A 21,120-nucleotide genomic window follows, 5' to 3' on the forward strand; every position below is an offset into this window, starting at 1 on the left:
TCCTGCCAGCATGAAATGACAACAGGAACATGCACCCTGTCCATCATGGCAGGTCGCCATTTCTGCCAGAGGCCAGAGTGAAGCCATTTTGCATCCCGTTAATGGGATGAAGATGAAGCAATCCGAAGATGACTCTGAAGCGCCACATGCAGCAGTGGGAGGGTGAAGCATCAACCATGTGCATCATGTGAACCTCCAGGATGTGGATCTTTGCGCTGCAGGTGATCAGCTGCATGAGATTCTGTTGAGTGGTGGGTTGATGCTGGTTGGAGGGGGTGGGGCATTGATTAGCCGGGGAGGAGAGGATTGAAGAGGTGGGATGGGTGTGGAGGCCTGGGGGGGGGGCAGGGAAGTTGTGATAGTAGGAGAAGAAGAGATGCTGTGGGAGCCGTGGAATAGGTGAGCGTATAGAGCAGAAGGATGTGAAGGGCCATGCTGGAATGTGGGCAGGTATGAATGGACATGGGGGCGGGGGAAACTGGGGGAAAGGGATTTAGAGGGATGTAGAGGATTTTAGTTTAGACGGGCAGCATGGTCGGCGCAGAGGTGGGCGGAATGGCTGGACAACTGGACAACTGAAGGAGAACCCTAACACTGAGTATTGACAATGCTCAGGCATTTCAAAAGATAGCACATGAGGGGCAAACGTTCAGTGTGTACGAGGGTCTTCTTGCACATGTCTAGCAAGAGCCCTGGCAAAGATCCTTGCCCTCATGCACATGTCTGTTTCTGAGGGCCATAGACACAGCTTGGGATGACTCACTGAACACGAGGGGAACGGCACAGGCTTAATGATTTTGAATCACAATTAAATCACATCAGATCTCATTAAAGTGCAAGTGTATATTTACGAAAGTGTAAGAAAATTAACAATTGTAATGTACGGGAACAAACACCTGTGAAATAACTTCTCAATCTTTCATTCCCTACCACCTCTGCTAGCTGCTCCCCCGACAACAGCAGCAAGAGTGGAGGCAGTCTGCTGACTATTTTCCTCTGTTGCCTTGGGATGATCTTGTTGGTGTCCTCTGGAGACCTGAGCCTTGGAGGGTCCCAGCCTACTATGGCTGTCTTGCTGTAGGGTGGCTGCTCCTTCTATGGTCACAGAGATGGAGAGGTCACAGGCAAGGGGATTCCAAAAGGAAAGGCACCTTCAGAGATTCCTGGGTGGAGGTCCCAGGAGTATCCAACAGCCGCTTTTCCTCCCATTGGGTGCCCGAAGGCCGCTTCCTGACTTCTTGAGGAGGCACTTGGGGGGAGGCCAAGGTGACCCGTCCCCCTCTTGTGTAGCCACAGCAAGATCTCACCCACGGTCACAGCGATGGAGTGCAGCTCTGCACGCATCTCCGACAGAAACTGGAACCTCCCCATGGGGACCGCTATGCACGCACAGAACAGAACCATTTAATCAGACCAGGCGGACTGACGCCTCCACCTCACATGCCACTTTGTTGAGGGTGTCCACCAATTCTGTCTGATGGCCCCCCCCCCCCCCCCCACCTCTCAGTGTCTCTCCAGCATCTTGTGAGTCGGACATCACAGATGCCTCTTCCCCAGCAGTACTCTGAGTGCCAGTGAGCTTGGCCCCTCCCGCTGTGGGCACATATCTGTGCAGTGACCATCAGTATGTGAGGCCCTGCCTGGACTATATCTAGCACCCACCAAGGTCTGTGTCTCTGGGCTGGTGGAGGGTGCAGGTGACTCCCAGGCACACTTTCCTCCTGCTCCCCAATGTCCTTGGTCCTCAGTGGGTTGGAGGTCTGCTGGACCAGGGAGTCATCATCTGACATTCCCCTCTTCCTGCTGACACTTGCAAGTGAGAGAGGAGATTGTGAGTGACTGCCTGAGCTCTCTCTCCCTCTCCCATTCTCTTCCCCTCTCTGTCTCTCTCTCTCCCTCCAGAGGATTGAGCTCATGCAGATGAAAGGATGTGGCTCACAGAGGCATGTCATTATTGGTGCTGCTGGTGCTTCAACACCTAACCTCCTTCCCTTGCCCCAGACAGCATCTGAGTTCTCTGTGTGGAAGGGTCAGGACCCATGGTTGCCTCGCCACCTGAAGACTAGATGGATTTCCTTATCACGTTGGGTTGTTCTTATATTCTTATATACATGGGCCGCACGGATGGTTCCCTTGTCCTTGAGGCCAATGTCCCCATTGCCATTCAGTGAGGTAAGTGTGAGAAGTTGAGGTTTCACGTACCATGGTGGTGCAGATGTGGTCATTCACCCATTTCCGCAATTATAGGGCAGTTCCCCGTGGGCACTGACCACCTTGGAGTGTCTTCCATGTAGGGCTGGTCACATGGCTCGGCCTCCTCCTTCTATCTACAGGACGCCTCCCTTGTCCTCCACTGCGTTCAGCAACACACGGAGAAAAGTGCCACTGAATGTGGAATCACCTCCTCCTCCCACAGTAGGTTCATGACAAAGAAATCGACGTGCCAGTGCCTTTTAAATGAGACGCCCTAGGGGCAGCACGGTGGCGCAGTGGTTAGCACTGATGCCTCACAGCGCCAAGGTCCCAGGTTTGATCCTGGCTCTGGGTCACTGCCTGTGTGGAGTTTGCACAATCTCCCCATGTTTGCGTGGCTTTCACTCCCACAACCCAAAGATGTGCAGGGTAGGTGGATTGGTCACACTAAATTGCCCAATAATTAGAAAAATTGAATTGGGTACTCTAAATTTATAATAAAAATAAGGCTTCCAGATATGATGGCAGGGCGCACATTATCCACTGCACAATACGTCAGAAAACCGCCCCCTGGATAGTTAATAAGAACAGCATGAGTGTTTCAGCGCAAATTCCCATTTTCCTCTGCAGCAGGAAGCACTCCTGCTTCTTGCACCTGCCACAAGATGTAGGCCTGGAATGGAAAATTCCAGCCATATTCCCGAGAGTCCAGGAACAGCTAAGTGTGGAGGTCTCAAGCTGGGGATGGGAGACCTGGGGGGGGAGGGCATTTGAGATGTGGGGATGTTGGGTGTTGAGAAATATATGGGGAGGGAAGGGGGGTGAGGGGAGCATCTGTGCAGGGGCAGACTTGTAGGGGTTGCCCATTAGTTGCGGAAAAAAATGAGAAACTTTATCCATCATACCTTACAATCCCGCTGAGAAGAATCCCTTAAAACCCACTCACACTGGAGGGGTTTGGAAATTGGGACTTTGGATCCCAATATTTTTTCAGACCTGTCTTTGTAATTTAACCCTATAAAGCCTGATATAATTCTTGTGAAAAAAAGGCAAAGATACTGTGGATGCTGGAAATCTGAAATAAAAACAGAAAATGCTGCAAAATACTCAGCGAGTAGGGCAGCATCTGTGGAGAGAAAGGGAAACAGAGCAAATGGTCTGGATTTTTGCCCAGTTGGGATGACCCGAGAACCCTTCGGAAACAGTTGGTGAGATCCAATTCTAAGATCCTTGCCCTCCATCCTGGTTGATGTCAATTTTCGCTAAAGCAGGGTAGGGGGCAGGTGGCCTGCTCACACGTCACACTTCCACCCTACTGGCCCATTGCGGGGATGAGCAGTTTAAACCCCACCCTTGCAACTTTAGCATAGTTGGGCCCCTTCAGTAAATCAACATGGTTCATGGTCTCTCCGAAGGGGCATAAACCTTGGGGAAGCCCCAGTCCTAAATGGGGAACTGGTTACTTGCTACTGGAATTCTTTCATTGACAGTCTTTGAAATACAAAAAACAAATGCTCTTTCAGTTTCACTAGTTGGATTCTGTATCCTAAATTGGACCTGCTTCCACTTGGATAATCCCAGAGTTGAGGGGGTTGGATTACAAGGAGAGGTTGAGTAGACTGGGACAGTACTTGTTGGAATTTAGAATGATGAGGGGAATCTTATAGAAACATATAAAATTATGAAGGGAATAGATAGGATAGATGCGGGCAGGTTGTTTTCACTGGCAGGTGAAAGCAGAACTAGGGGGCATAGCCTCAAAATAAGAGGAGGTAGATTTAGGACTGAGTTTAGGAGGAACATCTTCACTCAAAAGGTTGTGAATCTATGGAATTCTCTGCCCAGTGAAGCAGTTGAGGCTCCTTCATTAAATGTTTTCAAGATAAAGATAGATAGTTTTTTTGAAGAAAAAGGAATAAGGGTTATGGGGCGGGATTCTCCCAGCCCCGCACCAGACCGGAGAATCCCCATAACTGCACCATGCCGCCCCGATGTTGGCATGCGATTCTCAGTGGAGCGGAGAATCGGCATCATTGGCGCTGCCGTGTTTGGCGCGGCGCGGGCCGCTCTACGCGGCCAGGACGCCGATTCTCCGGCCCGCCCGCCGATTCTCCGGCCCGCCCGAGTGGCCGCTCTAAAAAGGTAGAGTCCCGCCGGCTGCGACCAGGTGTGGACGGCATCGGTGGGAACTCTGCTGGCAGGGTCAGGGGGCAACCTGTCGGGGGGTGGGGGGGGGGGGGGGGGGGGGGGGGGAGGGGGGGGTTCCAACCCGGGGGGGGCCCTCCGATGGGGCCTGGCCCACGATCTGGGCCCATTGATCGGCGGGCCGGCCTCTCGTTCCCCGGGCCTATTTTCTTACGCGCCGGCCCCTGAACTCACACGCCATGTTGCGTCGGGGCCGGCACGTTGAGGGACGCCACTGCCCATGCACGGATCCCGCGGCGCACAGTTCGCGCCGGGATGGGAGGCGTGAACCACTCCAGCGCCGTGCTGGCCCCCTATAGGGGCCAGAATCGGTACTCCCAGTGGCCCGTTCACGCCGTCGTGAAACGCAACGCCGCTTCCGATGGCGTGGGCACTCTGCTGCCGAATGGGAGAATCCCGCCCATGGTGTTTGGGCGGGAAAGTGGAGCTGAGTCCACAAAAGATCAGCTATGAACTCATTGAATGGCGGAGCAGACTCGAAGGGCCAGATGCCCTGGTCCTGCTCCTAGTTCTGATGTTCTTACTGTCGTGACTGACACCTCTGGTATAATAAATGAAGTACTCTTTTAAAACAAAGGAAAAAACCTTCAGCTTGAATCAAGGCACTCATTGCAATGATGGTGATGCTACAAGGGGCAGCCAAGATATTATAATTTAATTTTCAAATTTAATAATCTTTATTGTCACAAGTAGGCTTACATTAACACTGCAATGAAGTTACTGTGAAAAGCCCCTAGTCGCCACATTCCGGCGCCTGTTCGGGTACACTGAGGGAGAATTCAGAATGTCCAATTCACCGAACAGCACGTCTTTCGGAACTTGTGTGAGGAAACCCTAATGCCCAGTGGAAACCCACGCAGACTCCGCACAGACAGTGACGCAAGCCGGGAATCGAACGTGGGACCCTGGCACTGTGAAGCAACAGTGCTAACCATTGTGCTAGACATGGATGGGGGGGGGAGAGGAATTTTATCAAAAAACATAATTTCTGCTAATGATGCTGGGAGTTGGGGGTCAGCTATGATAGTTGCCGCAGTCCATACAGATTGTGGACATGAAGAATGGCCACCTGCCCAAAATACCAGTGTGTCCAGGAACTGTACTCTTGCAGGATGGAACAGGAGCCTGAGATGGGGTGTGAGTACTCAGCTGTACCTCTCAGCTGTGAACAAAAGCTACACTTGCACCGGAACTTACTGCAAATGAAAGCGCCAAGAAGCACAGCGTCCTATTCAGAGCATTTGGGACTTGTGGGGTGATGCGCGATCAATAACTACTGAAACGAGGATGTAGTCCGAATTGAAGGCTTTAATCAACAAGATATTTCCCCAGCAGCTCGAGTACAGAAAGAGGGCCGGCTGCTGGGAAACACGGGTTCTTATACCCCGCCTCACTGGGCGGAGCTACCTTGCGTTCCGACCAATGAAATGCAAACACTTGGGCCAATGAGCAGCGAGCCGTCTCCACCAATGGTAGCTCACACCCCCAGGTACCTCTAGTCATACTACCACATGGGGACAGGGTGAGAAACTATAGGGCAAGAAATCTTTTAGCTCCTTATTCACCAAATTGAAGAATCGTTAATGAGCAGCTCAGAGTCTGAACCAAGAAGTGGAAACTGAATTTAAGTCAGGTACAGGAAGCAAGATATAGAGAAATAAAAATTGGATTGAGAGAAAGGGAAAATAAAAGACAAAGAAAATGTTAAGTATTTAAAATTTCATTATCTTTTCAAATCTCAAACTATAATTAAAAACTGAAGAAATGAAACTCCATACTTTGAAATGTTAATTCTCAATGCCAGTGAGGTTGTTTGGCAGGAATTAAGACTTGAAAAATGAAAATGAAATGAAATGAAAATTGCTTATTGTCACGAGTAGGCTTTAAATGAAGTTACTGTGAAAAGCCCCTAGTCGCCACATTCCGGCGCCTATTCGGGGAGGCTGTTACGGGAATCGAACCGTGCTGCTGGCCTGTTTGGTCTGCTTTCAAAGTCAGCGATTTAGCCCTGTGCTAAACAGCCCCTGTCACTTACCACAGACTTACCACACTGTCAGAAGGCACTTACCCTAGAATGGGCCAGACCTAACGTCTTCTGGCACGTTTAGTTTATACCTATGTGGCAAGTAAATTTCATGCTGTTCAATATATTTGACGGGGAACCAGATGAAGAGATGCCATTTGCAGGATACGTTCGGAGGAATGACTCACCCGAGGCAGTAATTTCCAGATTTCCACTTTTAGCTGCTTATCTACAACAACCAGAAGTTGTTGTCTGACTATAAAGAGCGGCGAGTGTTGATAACCCCACCATTACTTTTGCAGCAAAATCTGGTCAATGAACTATACAAAACCCTGTGAGTGTAAACATAATGTAATCTTTAAGTTATGTGGCAATTCAGATAAATGTAGTGTTTCAGAACTAACTTCTGCACTGCATTATTTTAATTCACACTGTTTATTTTGATCAGGAAATTTGACGCCGCGTCTCAAGAGTCTGTTTAGCAAAAATCCTACGTTTGCCGGGGTATGTCTACCAGACATCCAAAGACCTGAATCACCAGAAAAACGACTGTTAAGATGTAATCCTTTGTTGACGGTGCTGGTAAAGGTAAAGTGAAGAGGGAGGCCATCATTAATCAGTTATTAGAGGCATGTGTTTTGTGTTGTGTTTAGTGATTATGTAATTTTCTTAAAAACGGAATTTTACTGAACTGAATGGCACCTAATTATTAAAAAGAAGATACTGTGTGCGCCCTTACTGGTCTTTCTCAGTCCACCTTTGTGACTGATCGATGACCGCCAAATGTAGTCAATGTGGATCCAGGCATTTTCTCTCTATTTACCCTCCCCTAGTGTGGCATGATGGCATTCTATTCAAAGCACATCATCATCAGGAATGGTGAACTGTGAGAGGAACGTCTTTTCCAGCGAATCATTGAGAAAACAAAACAGAGACTAACATTTCCAAGCATTTCCAGCATACTTTCAGTTTCTACTGCAATTCTGGTGGGAATCCAGTTGCAAGGTTAAAAACATTTTTAATAAAATATTTATATTGATTTTGCATCTACTTGCAAAGACATTGCAAGGAACATAAAACAGAAATAATGAGAAATCAACACAGTGGGAATACGAAAGAAAAATAGACAGCTATTAATACAAAGGTAACATATATACAGATATGGGGCCCCTAACTTTGAGCCCCCTGTGATCTGCTGCACTAACCATGTTGCATTAATTATCTGTATGTTGTCTCCAGGTATTACAACATACCAGGGGCCTGTTTGGTGTTGTCATGGCCGCATCTATGTGCATTTTTGTCATTGGTTCCCTCTTGTTCCTCTGCCCTGTTTACCCCGTATGTGAGCTGGCGCCTTCCCTCTCCCCTTCTCCTATCCCCTCCCCAAACCTCTTTTATTCTTCCGAGTCATTGAATATCTCCGCCAGTGTCACCGAAAATCTTTATTGAAGTCCACCGGGAATCTGTCTAGGCCCAGTGCCTGCCGCAACTGATTGGAGTTGATGCTCTCCATGACATTCCCCAGTTCTAGTGGCGCTTACAGCCCCTGTGTCTTTTCCTCCCCCACAGCTGGCATGTCCAGCCCGTCGAGAAACAGATTCACCTTTGAGTCCCTGTGGTAGTCACCACTGATGTATATATTGTATATGGAGGATGTCGGTGTAGGTGTTTTGTGGTAAGGCCCTGTACTACAGGTACGGGGTTGGTTCCATGCCTGCTGGCACCGCCCAGTAGGCGGAGTATAAATATGTGTGCTCCCAGCACAGCAGCCACTTTGCCAGCTGCTGTAGGAGGCCACACATCTTAGTGTATTAAAGCCTCGATTGCATCCAACTCTCGTCTTTGTGTAATTAATTGTACATCAATTTATTACACTAAGTTTTCAGAAGATGGACCTCCGCATCAAGCCAGATCGCCTGCAGCTGGATCCGCAATCATACGACGCCAAAAAGGACTTTCAACATTGGCTAGCCTGTTTCGAAGCATACATCAGGTCTGCGCCAGACGAAATTCCAGAAGCTCAGAAGATTCAGATCCTCTACACGCAGCTGAGCTCCAACGTTTTTCCACTTATCCAGGACGCGCCGACCTGCGCAGACACCATGGCGCTACTGAAGGAAAACTACGCTCAGCGGACAAACACGCTCTACGCCAGGTACATCCTCTCCACTCATCGTCAACTTCCTGGTGAGTCATTGGAAGATTTCTGGCGTGTCCTGATTTCCCTAGTTAGAGACTGTGTCTGTCAGGCCGCCACGGCCACAGAACACTTGAACTTGCTCATGAGAGACGCTTTTGTCACAGGGATAGGGTTCGATTATATCCGACAGCGCCTCATAGAAGGGGTCACGCACGACCTCGCGGAGACAAAAAAGCTCGCGCTCTCACTTGTGGTCGCTTCGCGCAACATCCAAGCCTACGCCCCCGGCCGCACGGCCCACCCCTCCTGCGCATCGTGGACTCCACAGACGATGAGCCAAATCATGGACCCCAACCCCACGCCTATGCCGCGCGGCAGCCAACCAGCCCCGGGGGTCCCAAATGTTACTTCTGTGGGCAGCCTAAACACCCCCGACATCGCTGCCCGGCCTGGAGCGCCCTTTGCAAGGCCTGTGGAAAAAAGAGACACTTTACTGCGGTGTGCCAGGCCCGTGCAGTTGCCGCTATTGTTCCGACTCCCCCTACGTGCGATGAGTGGGCACCGCCATCTTCCCCTCCTCGGACCACGTGCGGCCCGTGGACGCAGCCACCTTGTTCGACCCCAACCTCATGCAGCCCGTGGGCGCCGTCATCTTGTTCTCCCCAGGGTCGTCGGGTGCCGCCATCTTGTCTTCCCCACGACATGTGCGGCCCATGGGCGCCGCCATCTTACCAGGACCCATGCCCCCCGCGCACCTTATCACCTGCCACCATCGACGACCAGCCGCATCTCGCCTCGGTCACGATTGACCAGTCTCGCCCACACAACCTGTCAACTGCTTCCACCAACGTGAAGATCGATGGGCACGAGATCTCCTGCCTGCTGGACTCCGGGTGCACCGAGAGCTTCATTCATCCCGATATGGTAAGGCGCTGCTCCCTCGCGGTACACCGCACCAACCAGCGAATCTCCCTGGCCTCCGGGTCCCACTCCGTAGTGATCCGGAGTACTGCATAGCCACTCTCACTGTCCAGGGCGTGGAGTTCAGTGGCTTCCGCCTCTACGTCCTCCCCAACCTCTGCGCTGCCTTACTACTCGGCCTGGACTTCCAATGCAACCTCCAGAGCCTAACACTGAAATTCGGCGGGCCCCTACCACCCCTTACTGTGTGCGGCCTCGCGACCCTAAAGGTCCCTATTTACAAACTTAACCCCGGATTGCAAACCCGTCGCCACCAGGAGCAGATGGTACAGCGCCCAAGACAGGACCTTCATCAGGTCTGAAGTCCAGCGACTGCTTCGGGAAGGCATTATCGAGGCCAGCAACAGCCCCTGGAGAGCCCAAGAGGTAGTGGTGATAACTGGGGAGAAACACAGAATGGTCGTGGACTACAGCCAGACCATCAACAGGTACACGCAGCTCGACGCGTACACCCTCCCACGCATATCTAATCTGGTCAATCAGATTGCACAGTACCGGGTCTTCTCAACTGTGAACCTGAAATCCGCCTACCACCAGCTTCCCATCCGTAAGGCGGACCGCCCATACAATGCCTTCGAAGCAGATGGCCGCCTTTACCACTTTCTCAGGGTTCCCTTTGGCGTCACCAATGGGGTCTCGGTTTTCCAACGGGAAATGGACCGAATGGTTGACCGGTACAGACTGCGGGCCACCTTCCCGTACCTGGACAATGTCACCATCTGCGGCCATGATTAGCGGGACCATGACGCCAACCTTGCCAAATTTCTCCACATCACCACTCTCCTCAACCTAACTTATAACAAGGAGAAGTGCGTGTTCAGCACGAACCGCTTAGCCATCCTCGGCTATGTGGTCCAGAACGGAGTCTGGGGCCCGATCCCGACCGCATGAGTCCCCTCATGGAACTCCCCCTTCCCCACTTCCCCAAGGCCCTCAAACGATGCCTGGGGCTCTTCTCTTATTACGCCCAGTGGGTCCTAAACTATGCGGACAAGGCCCGTCCACTCATTCAATCCACTCTGTTTCCCCTGATGGCTGACATCGCCAAAGCCGCGATGCACGCAGTCGACGAGACGTTACCATTTCAAGTCGAGAACGGCGCATCAGACGTCGCTCTAGCCGCCGCCCTCAACCAGGCAGGCAGGCCCGTGGCATTTTTATCACGAACCCTACACGCCTCCGAAATTCGGCATTCCTCCGTCGAAAAAGAGGCCCAAGCTGTGCGGCATTGGAGGCATTACCTGGCCGGCAGGAGATTCACTCTCCTCACTGACCAACGGTCGGTAGCCTTCATGTTCAACAACACACAGCGGGGCAAGATCAAAAACAATAAAATCTTGAGGTGGAGGATCAAGCTTTTGTATCGCCCCGGTAAGCTCAACGAGCCCTCCGATGCCCTATCCCGAGATACATGTGCCAGTGCACAAGTGGACCGACTACGGACTCTGCATGACAACCTCTGTCGCCCTAGGGTCACACGTTTGTACCATTTCATCAAGGCTCGCAATCTGCCCCACTCCATCGAAGAAGTCAGGACAATCACCAGAGACTGCCAGGTCTGTGCGGAGTGCAAACCGCACTTCTACCAGCCAGACTGTGCGCGCCTGATGAAGGCCTCCCTTTGAATGCCTCAGCGTGGACTTCAAAGGGCCCCTCCCCTCCATCGACCATAAAACGTATTTTCTCAGTGTGTTCGATGAGTACTCCAAATTCCCCTTCGCCATCCCATCCCCCGACATGACGTCTGCCACAGTCATCAAAGCCCTCAACACCATCTTTGCTCTGTTCGGCTTCCACGCCTACGTTCACATTGACCGGGGATCCTCATTCATGAGCGATGAGCTGCGTCAATTCCTACTCAACAGGGGCATTGCCTCGAGCAGGAGGACCAGCTATAACCCCCGGGGAAACGGAGAGGTGGAGAGGGAGAATGGGACGGTCTGGAGGGCCATCCAGCTGGCCCTACGGTCCAGAGATCTCCCGGCGTCTCGCTGGCAGGAGGTCCTCCCCGATGCCCTGCGCTCCATTTGGTCGCTCCTGCGCACCGCGACTAATGAAACACCCCATGAACGTCTCATTGCCTTCCCTAGGAAGTCCACCTCTGGGGTGTCGCTCCCAACTTGGCTTGCAGCTCCAGGACCCATACTCCTCCGTAAACACGTACGGCTCCACAAGGCGGACCCGTTGGTTGAGAGGGTACAGCTACTTCACGCCAACCCACAGTACGCCTATGTAGCGTACCCTGACGGCCGCCAAGATACTGTCTCCCTCAGGGACCTGGCACCAGTTGGTTCCCCACACACACTCCCCCGACCCGGCGCCACCCTCCCCTCCCCTGGTGCACCCCACCGCAGCCCCCCTCCGGGACAATCCGTCCTCCCCTTGTCCACACCCGGGGACGTAGAGGATTTCGACATGCTCCCGGAGTCACCGAAGACCAAACTGACACCGGAATCACCGCCAGCACCGCGGTACTCCCAACGGCAGATCAAGGCTCCAGGCCGACTGAATCTGTAACATGACCTGGACTTTTAAAACACCATCCCTCTGTACAAAATTTTCCCCTCCAACCCGCTGGGCTCAATTTTTTTTTGCTCTCTGTACTTTGAAAAGTCTACCTATATATAGTTCTCCACCACCCCCGCCGGACTCAATCTTAACAGGGGGTGAATGTGGTAGTCACCACTGATGTATATATTGTACGTAGAGGATTCCGGTGTAGGTGTTTTGTGGTAAGGCCCCTGTACTACAGGTACAGGGGTAGTTCCCTGCCTGCTGGCTCCGCCCAGTAGGCAGAGTATAAATATGTGTGCTCCCAGTACAGCAGCCACTTTGTCAGCTGCTGTAGGAGGCCACACATCTTAGTGAAATAAAGCCTCGATTGCATCCAACTCTCGTCTTTGTGTAATTGATCGTGCATCAGTCCCCCTCCGGGTATTGGAGGCTGTACAGCTATCGATAGAAAGCCATGAAGGCCTCATTGATTCTGTCTGGTGCCGTGACTAGTTTGCCATTCCTGTCCTTCACATGTGCTATCTCCCAGGTGGCTGCCTGCTTTCTCAGGGGGTGAGCCAGCAAGCGGCTGGCCTTGTCTTTATTTTGATAAAAAGTCTCCTGTGTATGGCAGAGTTGGTGCACTGCTTTCCTGGTGAAGAGCTAGTCAAATTGCAATTGTAGCTTTTTCTCATCCACGTAGTGTGGTGCATGGCCCAATATTACTATTGATGAGTATTCTGTCCCTACCACCCTTGGAAAGCATCGATTTACCCACTCCAAAAAAGTCGACATGGAACATACTTTGTGAGCTTTGGAAAAGAAGGAGAACTCCTCCTCCTTCAGATGGTTGAACCGCCACGCGTCCAAGCCCCATCTGCTCCATAAAGCTGTTCAATTCCTTTGACATCGCCAATTGTTTCCCTGATATGGGACTGTACTTGTCCGTCATTGGGTCCTGTACACAGTTGACGTCTCCCCCCACGATGAGTTGGTAGGAGTCTAGTTCAGCGATCTCCGCCATGTTTTTTTAATGAAGTCTGCTTCATTCCAGTTAGGGGTGTGTATATTCATAAGTACCACCAATGTCACTTACAGAACACTACTAACCATTATATACCGTCCCCCCCGGGTCCGTCACCATGTTCATCGCTGTGAAATTTGTCCTTTTCCTGAACAGTCTGGCCTCCCCCTCGCCCTCGTACCGAAGCACGCTTGGTACGTCTGTCCTATCCAGCTCTTTCTTGCCTTCAATCAGTTCTTCTCCCTCAGGTGTATCTCTTTAAGGAAGACTATGTTGGCACTCAGGCTCTTTAGATGAGCGAAGACTCTGGGTCTTTTCACTGGGCTGTTGTGTCCCCTGATATTCCAGGTGACTATTCTGGAGGGGCTTCTTTAACCCCCCCTCCTGCGGGGTTAGCCATTCTTACCACATAGACGTGCCCCTGCACACCGGGATTTCCATTTGTTGAGGGCCATCCAAGATGGCGGCCGTTGTCTTCTTTCTTCCAGCCGTCCCCATGTGCGACCTGCTGCAACCAGCATTCTACCCTCCCCTCTCCCCCCACCTAATCCCTGATCCCTTTGCCTCTCTGCCTTTTCCATTCCCTCTTCACTCTCCCCTTACCCCTGTTGCCTACCCCCCCTTACAAACCCCTCTTTATCATTAGCCCTCCCCCTTCTCCCCGGTTTGTTGTTTTGCCCCCCCTCTTCTATCAGGCACTCCCTCCCTTCGGGAGCTGTGCTACGGCACCACCCCCATCATCTTACCTCCGTGCCTAGAATACTCTCCAGCATGGCGGCTCCCCTGGGAGCAGCTCCCTCTACCCTCAACCCGCTTTGTCCTTTCTCCCCCTCGTTCTCGTTTCAGTTTACTTCTGCTTTCTTACCCCCCCCCCCCCCCCCCCCACCCCCCGCAACAAGTCGAGTAAGTGTTTAGCCCAGAAAAAGAAACATTTTGTTAAGCGTTGTTATTTATCCATTATTGCTACCTTCCCAGTCTGTTTTTCTGGATGAACTCATTTGTGTCTTCCAGTGTGTTGCCGTAGGTTACCCAGAGTCTCGCTGGGTACAGCATGCCTAACCGCATCTTGTTTTTGAATAAAGCCGCCTTGACTCCATTAAATTCCACCCAGTGCTTGGCCAGGTCAGCCCCAATGTTCTGGTAGATACGGATTGTATGTCCCTCCCATCTAGATGGTTGCGTGTTCCTCGCCCAGTTCAGCACCCTCTCTTTATCTTGAACTTATGGAGCTTTGCTATGATTGGCCATGGTGGTTCTCCTGCTTCATGCCTTTGCCAGAACGACCTGTGGGCCCGGTGTACCTCTGGGTGTACACCGAAGCCTTCCCCTTCGACCAGCTTTCCGAGCATCTGCGCGGTATACTCTGTCTGGATTCTGCCCTCTGTGCCCTCAGGTAGCCCGACAATTGTCAGGTTCTGGCAGTGGGACTGTTCCCCTGATCTTCACCTGATCGTCCACTTTCCACTTGAGTGCTCTCTGGGTTCTTACCAACCTTGCCACCTCGGCCTCAAGTGAGGTGATCCGATCGCTTTGGTCGGTAGCACCGTCGTATTCTGTGTCTTCAGTCTCCGCTCTGTTCTTTCCGATGCCTCTTTGATGGGGACCAGAGCTGTTTCATGGCCGAAATGAGGTCCTCCTTTATCGAGTCTGTGTTTTTGGAGCTGTATTGAAAGAAGCTCCATCCACTGCTCTGTTGGTGGGTGGGTCGGCGCTTGTGTTGGCGTTCCATTCAGTCTGCCATGCTCTGCTCCACTCCACGTGTCTCCTCGCTCTGAGGTGTGGGTCTTCCTTTCCCAACTTTTACTTTTACTTTTTTTCTTGGACGGTTGTTAGTTTTGGGTGAGGATACTTTTTTTTTTGTTATTTTGGTGTCTGAGTTACAGGTTAAAAGGGCCTAAATTGAAGTTACCCAAGTGAGAGCCACTTTTTGAGCGACTGCCATCACTGGAAGTCCCCAAAGAGTTACAAACTTGACCATAGCCTAGACCTCCTGTATTCTTTTTCCATAAAAGTAATTGTCAATCCTCTGACAAATCTTTTTTTGTGGACCAGTGGGTTTGGGAGTAGAGGGGCAATTGACCCTACTATGAGGTTCAACATGAAGGAGTGGAAGAAAAAAATGGAAATATACCCAGGTGCCAGCTCAACCTTCAAACCAACAAGAAGAACCAGCAACAACAGAGCCTACAACTCTTGACAGAACTGTGAACGAGATATGGAAGAGTTAGACGTTCTTCAGACTGCCTGAACCTTTAAGTTCAAAGACTTGAATCAGAGAAATGGGGTTGTGATTATGTAGCAATCATGCAAAGGTCGTAATAGTGATAATTTAGTAACAGCAATGTAAATGTATGGGAGTGAGACAATGTAAGGCAAGAAGTAAACAAGTATAACTCCAAATATTTTGGGTAACGATTGGGGGGAGGTTGTGTAGTATCAGGATCTGGTACATATCTAGGTTGGAATTCCCCAGCCTCCCCGCGGTGGGTTTTCCCACAATAGAAGCAGCTCGCTATCGGCTGCCAGCGGGATCTTCCGGTCCCACTAAAGTCAAAGGCGATTTAAATTCGCTGCCCGTGCCGCCATCAGAGAACCTGCGGCGGCTATAGACTTTGGCGGGACCGGAAGATCCCGTCAGTGGGAAGGGCTGGAGAATTCCTCCCATAATGTGGGACTAAATACAGTACTATCCACACAGGGATACAAGGGGGCTCATGACCCAGGGGCCGGTGTGGTGCTGAGCAGACGTGTTTGCCCTTTACTGCACGTGTAAAGTAGGTTAGTCATTAATAAATGAAATTAAATTAAAATCGCTTATTGTCACGAGTAGGCTTCAATGAAGTTGCTGTGAAAAGCCCCTAGTTGCCACATTCCGGCGCCTGTCCGGGGAGGCTGGTACGGGAATCGAACCGTGATGCTGGCCTGCCTTAAAAGCCAGCGATTTAGCCGAGTGAGCTAAACCAGCCCCTACAGATAAAGACTTACAATTAACCTACTGAAGACAATGGAAACTTCTTTAAGACAGACTAACACTCCACTAGCACCCTCCATCACACATTCAACTGGATGTAAAAGATCCTATGAAACAATTTGTAGAGAAGGGAGTTATTTTGAACTATTCGACATTTTCAAATCAACGATGCCACTAATAACAGAATATTGGTTCATTTGTCTCCTTGTTGCTTTGGGGCTCTTGCTCTCGGAACTTGCAACCGTGTTGACATAAATAACAATAGTGACTTATAGTTTACAAAAAAGTCATGTTGTGGATAGAATTCTGGAGTGTTTCTGAGAGATGTAAAGGAAGGAAAGAAAAAGTTGCATTTGTATAGCATCTTTCACAACGGGCAGCAGGGTAGCATGGTGGTTAGCATAAATGCTTCACAGCTCCAGGGTCCCAGGTTCGATTCCCGGCTGGGTCACTGTCTGTGTGGAGTCTGCACGTCCTCCCCCTGTGTGCGTGGGTTTCCTCCGGGTGCTCTGGTTTCCTCCCACAGTCCAAAGATGTGCGGGTTAGGTGGATTGGCCATGCTAAATTGCCCGTAGTGTCCTAATAAAAGTAAGGTTAAGGGGGGGTTGTTGGGTTACGGGTATAGGGTGGATACGTGGGTTTGAGTAGGGTGATCATTGCTCGGCACAACATCGAGGGCCGAAGGGCCTGTTCTGTGCTGTACTGTTCTATGTTCTATGTAACCTCACATTGTACCAAATGTGGCCTTACAGCCAATGAGATACTTTTTAAACTGCAGTGATTATCACTGCGATGCATGAGGTGCGGCAGCCAACTTGTGCACAACAGAATCCCACAAACAGGGAAGTGACAATGGCCGAACAATCTGTTTCTTCCAGTGATGCTGTATAAAGGATAAAGATTGACCACAATGCCAGGGACAACTCACCCACTCTTTTCAAACTAGTCCCATGGAGTCCCTCGTGCCCACCTTTAGGAGCAGACAGGTCCTAATTCGAAAAATGGCATCTGTGGCAGCTCTGGACTTTCTCAGTGCTCCACCAGAGCATCAGCCTGGATAGTTGTGCTCAGATCTCTGGAGTGGGAAGTAAATTTGCAATTTTGGTGAGCTACCACTGGAGCTAATGAGATGCTTTAGGTATCCACGTAACTGCCTCCATTCTCAAACAAAGAAATTCCGTTTCCAAGATGAGACACAATAATAAGGTATATTTTTGAAACAAATTCTGTTGTTGAGTCCTAATTAAGAGACCTAACCTCCTGGAAAGTCAGCTCCGACTCCTTTTGGATGCTTGACTAATTGACTCCTCTATGATTTAATTGTTGAGGTTTGGATTTTTTGTCACTCATAACTGAGACACAGTTACAGGCTTTGCTCGACAAAAATATTGATTGGACATTTATGATATTTCCTCAGAAATGCTTACAGATGGATCCAGACAAGAGATCTTCATGCACAGAGCTGCTGAAAGCTGAATATTTCACAGCAGATGGATTCTCAGAGAAGTGAGGACTTTTTAATTTGGAAGAAAAGCTATTTTCCTGGAAATCTAGAACAAAGTCTCTTCATTTCCTCCTAATTGATGAATTAGAGATTCACACATTTATTGGAATGTAACACCATAATACATAATTGATTCTCATTTTTTAAAATGGTGATTGCATCGGACCCCTTTATTCTCCACCTTTCCCAATGAGTCACAAGCAACTTGCAGCTTCCAGGCCGTCCCAGTGCCTTGCCCTACAAGTCCAAGAAGGAAATTGTGTGGAAGAAGGATAATGCACAGACTGGAACGCATGCTGCCGTCTTTTCTGGCGGGCCTCCTCGTAACCCAGCTTTACTACTTTAATAGGGAGTCAATGAATCAAAGTTAGGAGCTCTTCCACAAGGAGAAAGGAAAGATTGGAGGACCCCTCCCCTAAAACCGGACTGGTTTTGTTTCCTTTCAGGGAAGGAAGCCTGCCACCCTTACCTATTTTTGGCTCATATGTTATTCCAGTCCCGTGTTGTATTGTTGACTCTAAATGCCCTATAAAGTGGCTAGCAAACCATTAAATTGTAAAACAATAATTACTCTGTTAATGCTGTACCTAACACCAATGTGGAACCCCGTCATCACAAGGACTGCTTTGGTTCCTTCTGAGGGTATTTGAAGATGGACATTAAGTGTGACCTTGCCTGTGCGACCCAGGTTCCAAGAACTGGCGAACAAAATCCTCACTCACCATTTTTGACTTTGCAAAGTCAAAGAGCAGAGTTGTGATCATAACTTATTTTCCTACTGCCTCAGCTTGGTACAGGCACTTTTGTACCACAGATTCCATGGTGTTTTATCTCAATGGTGATCAAAATTACCTTTCCTTGTCAGGTTCAGTACAGAGGGATTTAAACTCCTGGGACATTGAGGCCAGTTCTGGGTGACAAGCCAGTCAAGTTACATCTCAGTGCTTTCAGGGGAACCTTTTTTGCAATACATAAGAAAGCCAAAAAAGAGAAGTGGCAGTTCTGGACTTGGTTTTATGGAATGATGTGGGCAGGTGTAAAGGGTATCAGTAGGGGAGGATAATTCAGTCGTATTTTGTGTAGTTATGGAAAAAAAAGGTAAAGATAGATCAGGATTAAAAGTTCTCAATTGTGGAAAGGAAAGTTTTACTAATCCAAGATGTGATTCGTTTGAAGTGAACTGGAAACAAGTACGAGAAGGTAAATTAATGTCAGGGAAGTGAGATAGTGAGGGTTCAGAGAAAGGATGTTCCAACCAGACAAATGGTGGGGTAGGGTGGAATGGTGGCACAATGGTTAGAACCGCTGCCTCATGGCACCGAGGACCCGGGTTCAATCCCGGCCCCGGGTCACTGTCTTTGTGGAGTTTGCACATTCTTCCCTATGTCTGTGTGGGTCTCACCCCCCACAACCCAAAGATGTGCAGGGTAGGTGGATTGGCCACGCTAAATTGCCCCTTAATTGGAATTTTGTTTTTAAAGACCTTTCAAAAAAAAGGTGGGATTACCAACTCTGAGCCTCCTGAGTGTTAAGGGGCATGCAGGGTAAGATCAGGCAAAAAATAGAAGGCTACCTCTGATACTGAGAGCTCAATACTGTGGAAAACCTAGTGAAATTAAAAAGGAATTTAGGAGAGCAAAGGCAGGGCATGAAAATATTGACAAGGATAATCCAAATAGGTTTTGCAATTAGATAAAGAGCAAAGAGTAGGGTGAAATTGAGACCCAAAAGGTAATCTAGCTGTGAAGATGGAAGACGCAAATATGGTTCTTAAGGAATCGTTTGCATTTGTTTTCAAAAAAGAGCAGTACAATGCACATGGGGTCCAGGAACTAATTAGCTGGGAGCAGTGGACTTTGTTCCAGTGAATCAGGGTGGCGGTGGTTTATGTCTTCAACAAACATGCATTAAATAAATTAAACCACAAAAACAATGATTCTGTTCATTGCGGAAGTTAACTGTGATTGAATAGCAATGATTAGTCCCACTGACAGGATCCCTTGCTTCTCCTTGCAGATTTATCCCAGAGATTCAGGCTCAAGTTCTTAAGGATATGAAAGATAATCCACTCTTAATCAGAAAGCGTAAAAATATCAGCAAAGAAATCACAGAATATGAAAAGTCAGTGCTAAATGTCAAACAAAGTACTAAAAAGCACGGAAAGGTGAGAATTTTCATGTTCCCTTACGAGATTATAATTCCAGTAAACGAGACGTTGCCCTTTCTTTGCTGGGATATGGGTTAAAATCAAGCCCAATTGATGGGAAAATCCTATACTGACTGTAGGACCCGGTTTGCTGTTCATGGAATTATGCCTTAATCAAACTCTGAAGAGTACACAGGGATGGCTAATTTGGCAAATATAAGTTTTACACTGATGGGAGAAACACCCTGAGTTAACAGATAACAACAGTAACACTAATTCTGTATCAACTGACAAACAGTGGGGAGGGAATAAGATAGTAAAGTGGGAGCAGATAGTATGGAAACATTCTTGTGAGAATGCTTTTTTTTTAACCACCTTGAAATCTTCCACCCATTAAAAAAATACATTGACATGCTTAAGAGTGTCCAAACCAATCCACTAAGTAGCCATCTCAAATCAAGTTTCAGCTTTCCTGATAAGGATCACATTCTCTTACCTTTGGATTGTATTTCACTTAACTCTGTCCAAAAAAGCTTAGCTGAGGTTTAGCACAAGCTTAGAAATCCCCATGTGTAGATGGGAATACGATAGAAAGCAGTCCAGCTAAATCCACAAAGCTTAGCACTGCCTAACTCACTTACCTTACCTTTTAGGGCATTGATTTACATGGTTGTTGACAACAAAGTGGGAAGAATCAAAATCCTCAGTGACAGATCTACACCCCCTGATCCATTTAATGAGCCAGGTACAGCAACACAGAGCTGCCTGACTCATTGTTCCCCTGCTTATCCCTGCTCACCACACCAAGGCCTAAACACTCTTTTCACGGAGGCAGCACTTCATGTGCACGTCCTTCAATCTGGTCTATTGCATTTTCTGCTCCCAAAGTGGTCTACTCTACATTGGAGAGACCAAACGGAGACTTTGCAGAACACTATGGTCCGTCCACAAGCAGGCCTCAGACCTTCCTGTCATTTGCCATTTCAACTCACCTTCTGCCCTCACATCCACATGTCCGTCTTTGGCCTGTTGCAATGTTCCAGTGAAACCCAGCGCAAACTGGAGGAACTGCACCTCATCTTCCGATTAGGCACGTTCTAGCCATCTGGACTTAACATTGAGTTCAACAACTTCAGACTGTGAAATCTCTCCTTCACCTTCACCCCATTTTTATTTCTATCATTATATTTTCATTTCTTGCATTGATCTGTTTTTCCCCCTCACCATTGACCCCCCTCCCCTCACCCCACCTGGGCCATCTGTTCCGTCTTCTTGTTGCCCTTTGATACATTGCTCACCTTTGTTCTGCCATTACCACATTCAAATCTCTTTATGTCCCACTATCAGCATCCTTCTTAGCCTTAATCACCCCCATCTACATTCCCTTTGTCTTTCTGTCTACATCATTTTCGTCAATCTCCACTTATTGCTGGCCCTCAA

The 21,120-nt window shown here is 49.2% G+C and overlaps 1 protein-coding gene across 6 annotated transcripts in view; it reads left to right on the plus strand.

The window, feature by feature from the left end:
* LOC119965313 (cyclin-dependent kinase-like 3) overlaps positions 1 to 21,120 on the plus strand; it is a 193,559-nt gene that overhangs the window by 71,928 nt on the left and 100,511 nt on the right. For all 6 annotated transcript variants that reach the window (XM_038795885.1, XM_038795886.1, XM_038795889.1 and 3 more), the window contains exons 6-8: positions 6,870 to 7,009; positions 17,448 to 17,536; positions 19,551 to 19,698. In XM_038795885.1, the coding sequence (XP_038651813.1) occupies positions 6,870 to 7,009; positions 17,448 to 17,536; positions 19,551 to 19,698 (377 nt within the window). The remainder of the gene's footprint in view (positions 1 to 6,869; positions 7,010 to 17,447; positions 17,537 to 19,550; positions 19,699 to 21,120) is intronic.

This window comes from Scyliorhinus canicula, chromosome 4 (assembly GCF_902713615.1).
Source record: "Scyliorhinus canicula chromosome 4, sScyCan1.1, whole genome shotgun sequence".
NCBI classification, from domain to species: Eukaryota; Metazoa; Chordata; class Chondrichthyes; order Carcharhiniformes; family Scyliorhinidae; genus Scyliorhinus; species Scyliorhinus canicula.